This window comes from Haliaeetus leucocephalus, unplaced genomic scaffold, assembly GCF_000737465.1.
Source record: "Haliaeetus leucocephalus isolate CR32 unplaced genomic scaffold, Haliaeetus_leucocephalus-4.0 Scaffold206, whole genome shotgun sequence".
NCBI lineage: Eukaryota > Metazoa > Chordata > Aves > Accipitriformes > Accipitridae > Haliaeetus > Haliaeetus leucocephalus.
Genome location: NW_010972642.1, coordinates 3,511,326 through 3,521,533, shown reverse-complemented (window position 1 = coordinate 3,521,533; position 10,208 = coordinate 3,511,326). Strand labels below are relative to the sequence as shown.

The 10,208-nt window shown below is 39.0% G+C and overlaps 1 protein-coding gene across 2 annotated transcripts in view; it reads left to right on the top strand.

Annotated features, from left to right (window-relative positions):
- Positions 1 to 7,528, top strand: part of MGST1 (microsomal glutathione S-transferase 1) — a 40,791-nt gene extending 33,263 nt beyond the window's left edge. The window contains exons 1-4 of one of the 2 annotated variants that reach the window (XM_010566119.1): positions 36 to 215; positions 2,077 to 2,224; positions 4,331 to 4,425; positions 6,921 to 7,528. In XM_010566119.1, the coding sequence (XP_010564421.1) occupies positions 2,099 to 2,224; positions 4,331 to 4,425; positions 6,921 to 7,167 (468 nt within the window). In that variant the 5' untranslated portion in view covers positions 36 to 215; positions 2,077 to 2,098 and the 3' untranslated portion in view covers positions 7,168 to 7,528. Of the gene's footprint in view, positions 1 to 35; positions 216 to 2,076; positions 2,225 to 4,330; positions 4,426 to 6,920 lie in introns of those variants that run through there. The other variant, XM_010566118.1, reaches the window with a different exon arrangement.
- Positions 7,529 to 10,208: the final 2,680 nt, after the last annotated feature.

The following is a 10,208-nucleotide window of genomic DNA, read 5'->3' as shown; positions in this document are numbered from 1 at the left end:
AAAGGCCGTCCCAGGGCTCGGGGCGCTGGTCACGGCCGCGCAGCCCGCCGGCACTGGGACACGGTCACGCGTGAGGGGAACGGTAGCGTAGTTGCCCTCCCGCCGGGGGCACAGCAGCTGACGTGCCTTTGCCCACCGGCTCTTAAGACCCGTTGCGTGGGATCTAGACCTGTGCGCTTAACCAGGCCCAGGCTGTGCATTCGCACCGCGGAGAGGTATTGTGCTGCCTTTGCAGATCAGGCTGTTTGTAGTGTTCCTAAGCATATCCCTTTAAGCCCTGTGCTGTTTTAGGATTCGGGGTTTATTTTTGCATTTCTGCTGGTGTTAAAACTACGAATTCTTCAGTATACTTCCTTCTCGTCGTGAAGGCAAGGCCTGGGCTTTGTGAGCGTTTGGAGAGGCCAACTCTACAAGTAGGGAAAATGGGTAAATGTGGTGTAGTTCCAGTGGGAAGAACACATAGAGATGCTGGTGAACAGTTTCTCATGACTCTGCGTAGTGCTTGGATGTGTTTTCGGCATAGCTTTAAAATCCAGCAGGGAAAAATGCCCTGACGCCGTGGATTTACTTGACTTCTGTTGTGTGAAACTATGCACGCTTTCTGCTGTGATACAGAGTTCAAAATTGCAGTTTCTGCTCCTTGCTGAGAAAAATCCTTGCCAAATTGCCGATTATCTCGGGCACTGCTGTACTGTAATGTTAGAGGAGGAAGAGTTATACTGAATTTCACATGGTCCCTAGACCCAGTGCTTGGCCCGGTGACCCAAGCACTGTTTTAGAAAGGATGAAAGAGGGAGCAAAATCCCATCACCACAGCCAAACAGGTCCAGGCAAGGCTAGATTTGTTTCAGTGAGCAGACAGCTGCTTACCTCCATCCTGCCCACCTCCCCACCAAGCATGTGCCTTCAGAGCGAGAGTCGTCTTCTGCTCTCGGAGCTCATCTGATTTCCATTGTTTGGCTATAGCTGGCAGTGACTCCATGCTGAAAGCAAGATGAGAGATTGCTAGAGCTGTAATCCAGTTAATATTATTATTAGCTTTTTATTACTATTGTTAAAATTATATTGTTGGAAATAATGAAGTTAACTGTAACAAAAAGTGCATTTATTTTGGTCTCGAGTGAAGCTAAGACATACTAGTTTTATGGATTCCTACTCTCTTAAGTGCATGATTGGAGCACTTGCTGAGGCAAAAGCCATGCTCCATGCAGAGCACAAACCGAATGTGCAAGGGGACATGCTTTTTGTTTTACGTGCATTCAGTCCTCATCACATTCTTAACTTTATGGTGTTGGTAAAAGGCACCGCCTCCGTAGGATTGTGGGTTTGGTATGGTCTCATTGGAAAGAGACTTCATTAGCTTAAATCTCCCATGATAAAAGCATAAATAGTTCTCTGCTTTTTGTCATTATAACTTAATCTTTGACCGTGAATCATGCTAAAAGCCATTTTTAAGAACGAGGTCTCAAAGGAGAAAAATACATGTTTAACTCAGTTTGATCACAGGTTATTGCTAGGTGGGATGATACTGGTTAGTTTGAAAGCTGAAGTGCAATTATAATTGTGTCATTTTACAAAAAAAAAAAAAGGCAGGCAATACTAATTTTACTCTTTAAACACTACAGTATGAATAGTATGTCATCACACTCTTTCTATCCTGGTAACTGCTCAGGGAAATTCACTAGTTCAAATGAATTGGTCTAAAATTGCTCTAACTCCACATGTTATTTCAAAAGTGTACTGATTTCTGTGACTAAATTTTGTTTCTGCCATTACATTAAATATTTTGGTGGTTTATATTTGACAGTTTAATAAGCAGATATAATGGAAGTGAAATATTAAATGATAATATAGTTTCTCATCTTAAAGTATTGTATTTCTCATCTTAAAGTATTATATTACGCCATTGTGACAATAAACTGAGGAAGAATAAGTTTGCTTGAAAATAAACATTTCACAGTGGCGAAATTGTGCTGTCATTGCAGTGATGCTCAAAAAAAAAAGGCTATTCTGACAATCTTGTTGTTAGAACTTTGGATTGCTATGATTTTAGCCTAACCTTAATGTTTTTTAAAGGTCGTCAGTGAGAAGTGCGGAAATGGCTAAATTGACCCAGTTAATTGACAATGAAGTCTTCCGGGCTTATGCTACCTATGCAGTTATTGTTCTTCTAAAAATGATGCTAATGAGTCTTATAACAGCATACTTCAGAATCACAAGAAAGGTAAGAAATTGGGAATACTGTCTGGTAGAATAGATTGAATTTTTAATTGAAATACAGAGATATCACAGTTGTTTGTTTTCTTTTCAGCTTTCAAATACTGGTGCTGCTTTTTTTTCTTCCTCCTCCCTCCTTTAATAACATTCTGAGTTTGGTGTGCTGGTCCTCTTTTGGTCTCAAATGGACGATGTCTTTAACCTAATTATGAGATAATTATGAGACTGTATCTTAGAGTTGCATTTGACTTAGTCTACCCTTCTAAATAACTTCTGTTATTTTTAAATAAGAGTTTTTCATAACTGTAATTTCCACTGTCTTCTACAGAAAGCTAGTGTCCAGGGTACCCAATTTATAAAGCAAATAAAGTGTGATACGGAGCCATGTACATGAATAACCATCTAGTAGAGTCAAAGCGGGGGTATGAAGTGGATTTTTATGCATCTATAACCCTTTCATCCAGTAATTCTAAAGCTCTTTACATTCCCTAATTGTTTTAGCCTTCCCATTGCACGTAGGTCATTATCTAAAAAAAAACCTGATTTTTTTTTTTCTAGAATGAGAAGCAAACTGAAAATTTATGTGGATTGATGTATAGGCTAGATAAGTATATGAAAGATCCACTGAAGTTTACTAAGTAATGCAAAAGCTGCATCTAGCTTAGGAGAGAATGCTCATGGGAAGCATTGTGTTGTGTTTACCCTGTTCTTGGTCTTCTCTAGGTATCTGCTCGTGGCCACTGTTGGAAACACTTGGTCCTGGGCTGAAAGAGCCCTGAGTTTGCCCCATGTGGCTATTCTTGTGAGATCTGCTTCTGCAAGACAGTGTGTACTTCAAGGATTTTGTTGCGCTTGTTTTGTTGAAATGCTGCTTTTTGTTCCTGCTGGGTGCAAGAGAACCCAGCTGAACTGTTCTGTTGTTCCTGGGGTCCTAATAGCACAGCGTTTGAGCTGCTGCTGGTTTCTAATAGCTCTCTAGGTCTTTGGCACAGCCAAAGTATAGTAGAGCATACAACCTGTCCTGTGCATTCAAAATAGGACACGCATGTCTGTGTCGTAACTTTACTTCCTTTTGCACTTGCAGAAGCACATCAGCTGTAGTGGTCCTATACGTAGATCCAGTGGAGTTCTGTATTAGTGCTCATACTGTCTTATAATCCATATGTGTGCAGGTGACAATAGGGCCTTCGTTAATTTGGAGTACTTGGTTTTCTTATGACAGTAATATTACAAACAGACAAATTAATAAAGTGATTTTTATTTCCTATTTAATATTAAAAAAATCTTTATTGCCAAGAAAAATGGAGGAAAGCAGTTAGTGGAGCAAGAGAAGGTAAAATGTTGCTAATGCTCATAACATGTCTCCAGAATTTTGAGGCCAAGGATATTTCACAGAAAGGGATCAAGGGTGCCTCAGAAAGCAGTCATGTAGCTCTCCTAAAATCAAGGGGTTTTCTTGACTTATGCCTGCATAGCCTGAACGGTCCACAGAATGCAGGTGTTGCTATGTGTGTCAGCAAGGAGTATCTACTGCAGTCTGCACTCACTGAATTAAATGTTGTTTTCAAGTAGTGTCTTACAGTATTTGAAGTTAATAACAGGTCATATAAGTGGAAAAGTTTGTACCTAAGAGGAGAGGGAGAAACTTATTTGGTCATAAATGAGGATGGGAGTAAATCTCTTGGATACTATTGCTGTGCAGACTTCTGAAGAAGGAATGGATCCAAAAGGGCTTTCAGATAATTTGTCAAGAATAGTGAAAAAGAGACTTAGGCAGTACAGACAGTAGTTCTACCTTCCAGGTCTCTGTTCCTTCAGCCCACTGGCATTACTTCAGGCTGAGTATTGGTCATCTGCCGTGCTTGTCCATCTTACAAGAAGGCTTTATCTACATGCATAAATTACATTAATTTGTCAGCATGCAAGCTACATGCAGGCTAGGCCCAAGAAAACAGTAATGCAGTGAACAATATATTATTCCTTGTGCATTTAACTTCAGGAAAGTTATGTGAGGTTATAGAGGCATTAAAAAGAGTGACCTTTAAGCAAGCTGCCTTGACTAGAAGAAACATTATGACTTCTAATGTCTCTTGTGTGTTTATGTTTGAAATAGGCATTTGTCAACCCGGAAGATACAGCAGTATTTGGAAAAGGTGAGAGTGCTAAAAAAAATCTGCGGACTGATCCAGATGTCGAACGTGTACGCAGGTAATGCATAGGAGTCTTTAAAAATTATTTTAAATAGCAGAATAATACTAAATCAAGGAATTAATTTCACCACATTCTCTTTGGCAAGCCTGTGTGTGTTTTGTGCTGCTTTATGTAGTAATCTAATACATTAATTTGTTTAAATGAACAAACCATTCCACATTCAAATGGTCAGCATGCATACTAAAACTAATAAGTCATTGTCTGGTTATAATAGCTAACTCTTGGATAGTATCCTGTATGCATGGGGGAAGTGGTGAGAAGATTGTAAAATATGACTGTAAGTTGATTTAGTATGAAGCAGCGTCCATTAATTGTAAATCAACTTTCTATATAATTTAAACACTAGCTGCAATAGTTGCATCTTTTCCTAAAGTGTAAAGGAACTAACAGGGAGAATAGAAGTAAAACTATGTTAAAGTCATGGAACTCTAGAGCTGTAATGACAGTGTTACTCTGGGAAATTGGACAGAGTGGGAGTCAAAGCCTGTGCTCTTTTTGCTGGATTGAATCAAGGTTACTCACTAATGTGTCAATTGTACAGGGAAGTTGACCAGCCTTCTGGAATAATGCTATTAATAGTATGGCAGTGTGCAACCTGCATTGTATGTATTTTGTTTTGCAAGACTTGTGACAGAATGTAAGCTGTATTTCAGTGGGCTAAATGTTGCAGCTTATTTAATTTTTTTTAGCTGATGGCAAAATTTTCTCTTACCAAAATCATAACTTTCAAGATGCTGTCTGATACACCTGTGCTAACAAGGAAGGCTTTAATGGAATGCTTTCTATATCATTATTTCTTAATGAAACTAACAGTTTATTTGCTATATATATTTTTATACCAAAAATTTGAATGTGAATGAACTGTTCTCATTTAAACCACCATTAGGGAAGATCTTGAAAATAAGTATCAGCTCTGATTTCAGAACAGTGCATCCTTCCAAATGTAGATGACTGTGGTTCCATGAAGGCTAATGTACTTACGTATGTCTCTTCTGGATTAAAATCTCAGAAGAGTGTATTCTCAGTGGGCTGTAAAGATGCTCTGAACTTTCCTTTTCAGCCCCTGAGTGGTTCAGGGAGTTGTTAGTTGTTTAACTTGCTGGTGGTTATATAAAAATGGGCACTTTTTGGTGAGGAGCAATTCCTTTCTATTTGTAAATTCGAAGAGGACAGCTAAGTTGATACTAACTTTATGACCAGATGCCCTTTTAACTCACATTGTTACGCGGAGAAATGACAACCACCTCACAGAGTCAGAGTCATTTATACAGATTAGATTTTTAAAACACTGTATTATCAAATCCTGTGTTGCTGTTTTGCAGAGTTGTTCAGACTTCCCCAGACCTAGTAAGTCAGGTTGGTTCTAGTTACTCCATTGGTGTTGCAGCATCATCCATTTTCTCCTCCCAACAATGGTTCTTAATGGAACTTTAGTATATTTTCTTTTGCAAGCTTCATGGCAACAGATAATGCCACACAGATTTAGCATGGCTTCTCTTCTGTGTAAGTGACTGGAATTTGTTCTGTTTATGGGTATAGAAAAGACATTACTTTCTTCAGTGTACTTTTTGGGGGGGGGGGGGGGGGGGGGAAGCTGGAGGATATGTTTCCTTGTAATGATAAATGAGTTCAGAAAGCAGCTGCAAAACAGCACCATGTTCTGATTCTAGTTGGCTGTGAAATTTGACTTAATTAGTAAGGCTTAGAGGTTGTTTCAATCAGTAAATCTGGCTGGAAGTATAATTTATCTGAAGAGGTAAAGGGAGCAGGGAAGGTTTAGGAAGAGGTGTGAAAGAATACTTCAAGATCTGGAGTTCAGTCTCAACACATTTTTAGTAAATTATATTATGGTTTCAAAATTTCAAACATTTTTCGACTATTTTAGTGCTTAGTAGTGAAGAAAATGAACCAAAAGCGTAACTGTCACACCTGTTAGATGCTCAAAAATATCATTCTTCAAGATGATTGAGCTTCGTGAACATTTGATAGAATGTTTCATACATAGGATATTTCATATTTTCTTTATGGAGACTACAGACTGAGTTTATGGGATTGGAATAGACCATCTGGGCCATGAAGTCTAGTAGTTGCAGTCACAGTCATCCATTTAATTGATGTTCAGTTGAGAGAGGCTACAAGAAAATTCTAGCTATCTTTCTTCTCTGCCTTTTCTTGCATTCTTGCACACCCAGGTGCACTCATATATCTCATGTAAGTCCCTAATATTACCAAGATCCTAGGGAAAAACTAAGACCTTTCATACAGAAGATCAGAAGCTTAAAAATGTGGGGTGCAGCAAGAGAGACCAGAGCAATGTCAGCAATGTCAAAATCATTTCAGTAGCTGAATCAAATCCCCACTGCAGAGGAAGCCAACAGTTGTGTTAGGGCCTTAACGGTAGCATGCTCTGAAGATGCTGAAAAATTATGAGGCTTGAAGTGGTTTATTCAACAAAATGTAACACTGTAAAACAACTTTGCTTCTTTCCCCAGAGGCCACCTGAATGACCTTGAAAATATTGTCCCGTTTCTTGGCATTGGACTACTGTATGCTCTTAGTGGCCCTGAACTGTCCACAGCCTTGCTGCATTTCAGGATCTTCGCTGGGGCTAGGATTGTTCACACTTTTGCATATTTGATCCCTCTTCCCCAGCCCAGCAGAGGTTTGTCTTGGGCAGTTGGCTATACAGTGACCATCTTGATGGCATACAGAGTGCTGAAGACAGCGTTGTACCTGTAGCAGAGTCGTAGCTTTTGTGTACCATTTGACATTCCATGCAAAGTTTCCAGCAGTGTATGTTGATGTCTTGAATAAGCTAGCATGAGTTTTCTGTGGTGACTGGAATTCATTTTTTAACAGAGGCTTTTCATTCCTGTTCAGAAATATTTCTTTTTGGAGGAAAAAAAAAGTCTTTTCTTCCTGTATTCCCTATTCATGGGCTGCATTGCCAAAATATTAGATTGAATGTTCACCTTGCAATTTGTCAAGTGCTTATGATTCTAAACATGCAATGATGCTGTATTGATAGCATGTGTGGTAGTTTTCTACAGATGCACTATTTTTGGCTGTAGCTCTGAAGTCTAAATCAATAAAGACAAGAGGAAAATAAAGTGTGTTTGTATTTTTGTTTTCATTTTGACTCTTCCCACTGCAGCCAGCAAATAGCATGTCACTATGTATCAGGAAGAGATTCCAATCATACAGTTCTTTGAAGAATGCTTACCTTAAGAATAAGATATAACTAGTAATGCTAGGCTCGTTTTAAAAAATATTTGATGAAATTGTTGTTTGTATAATCCACTTTGGTATTAAAAACTCCAAACTGTTGCAGCTCCATTTCTCTCAGTTGAATAGATTAAAAGGAAAAAAAAGTATTTGGGCTAAACTCTGTTTAGTGACACTGGTGAGAATTTGAAATAATTATTTTTATTGACGTTACTCCAAACATAGGTTTTGTGACTGGATAAAGTGTAGATCCTTTGTAGAAGATTTTTTTTTTCATTTTGTAATAAATTCAGCATAAAATGAGTGACACTTGCAATTATATATATCAAGTAATTCCAGTGTGAATATATAATTAGTTTGCATGTCGTACTGTCATATATTGCTGATAGAAAATTTTGCTCTTTGCTTATATCTTTTTGTGATGCGTTTGTTTGAAATACTATCTTTAAAGACTTTTCCTGGTCTCTTGTTTGTTTGTTTTTGTAGATGTGACTTAAATAATAGCACAAGATTTCAAGAAAAAATAAATGACCCAGAAAAGTCTTTATATCCGGTGTGTTGGTCATTGATAAGTTTTAAATGGCTGAAGTCAGAGTGCATGTTTTGTTTACTTTTCTACCACAGAAGCTGTGCTGCTAAGGGATAGCCCAGAGAGGAGCTAGAGAGTTCTCTCTGCTGCCTCCATATGCCAAAGGGTTTGTTTTTCTTTGTGCGTGGGAGAAGTTGTAGTACCGCAAGGCATATCACAGGAGGGCCTACCTATCTACCCACAGCTGTGAGATGGAAGTTCATGCAGTGTTATGTTAGACTGTAACTGAGAAGGGTAGCAGGAGTCAGGAAGGGTGCAGACAGACTGATTCAGTCCAAAGAAGGGAGGTTTTTATTGCAATTCAAGGATAGTCTTTTAGTCATGTCTACTAAACAAGAGAAGGGTGGGACCTGAAATCAAGAAGTTAACATTGATTTACTAGAAATTAAATCTAACTAACGAGTGAAATAATGAAGAGCTGGATCCTCTAGAAGGAGGATGCTTAAGAGAGGAGGATTAAAAGTAGAACATTGTGGAGCTTCAGTTCCTGGCATGGCAGAGTAAGCACACGTCAACACCTCTGGGTTACCAGGGACTCGAATGGGAAACACGGGCTTTCATGTTTCTTCTCCTTACATCTTTCTCCACCGCTTCCTACCTGTGCTGTTTTCCTCCTATTCCTTCTTTTTCTGCTAGCTTTTCATGGAATCTGGAGACCAGCTACCTTGGACAATATCATTGTAACAAGGTAAGATTGGCCATCAGCTCTGCCTAGCTCAAGAAGGATTAGTGATGGAGGGAGAAGGGGTGAGACCGCGGCCTTGAGCTGGGGCCCAAAGCAATCATCAGAGTCAACCTGCTGACTGAGATTGATCAGTCTGTGGCTACTCTTGACTCCTTATATCATGACACGAGCATCTAAAACTGTGTTTCCCTTACTTCTTTGTAGCTTACCTCTTCTTTCCAGCTGTGTGTCTTTCTATCCATCAAAAACAAGGGGAAAGTAGCCACCGTGTAGAGCAACCCATTTGAAATACAGCAGCAGAGCGACTCCTTTCCTTTCGCATTGAAAAGGCTCTTCTGACAAGCCTAGTTGTCATTGGCAGACATAGGCAGGAACAGCGTTTTTAACTCCTTTTGCATCAAGCTTTGTACAGAAATCTCATTCTGAAGAGAAATACCTAGATCCTGGTTTTATTTCTGTGATCTTACATTTGAAACAAAACTAGTTTTAAATCCTTTTCATTTGCTCAGTGGTTTCAAAGCCCTGAACATACACTCATGATGTGCTGAGAAATAGAAAAGGTAAATGGAAACCCTTACTAGAGTGATTCAATATTATTCTGTGTTTCTCTTGCATTTATTTTAAACCTATATTTTATTTTCCTTTGCTCCCACAAATACCATCTGTGCATCTGGGTGGGCTACGTGCTCAATCTGGGAAATCTGCCTTACCAGCATCAGTCAAACTCCGACTGCCAGCTCCATTGAAGTGTGTTGGAGTGGTCCTTATCAAACAGCTCTTGCATTTCTCCAGGCCATGCCTTAGAGAGCTATACTGTACCTGTTGTACCACTGTAAATGTTAAAAGGTTAGCTAATTTTCAGAACCGGTAAAGGAAAAAGAGTGTATTGAATGTATGACTGAGATAAACTCAATTTTCACCTTTTAAAAAATGCATGTGTGGATTTTGAACTGCTATTATCAGTTTCTGTTACAAAATCTTTAAACAAAATAATCTGTAACTGATGAAATGACTGGCTGTTACCAGCAGTTAGGCTGCTTTTGACCTGGTGAAACTACAGAAAAGGCTAGTCCATGGGAGACATATAAGAGGTCAAACCAACGTCTTCTAGGCTTCATTTCTATTCCTGAAGCCTGTTATTCCCACCACTAATCTTAGGCGATTGGAGAAACTACAAGTTTTCATCTCTCTGCCAGTTGTTCCTGCATTTTATATTCTTACTTTGCCAAAGTACTTTGTTTATCTTTGAAGTGGCTCTACTAGTTGACTGTGAGGTACTTT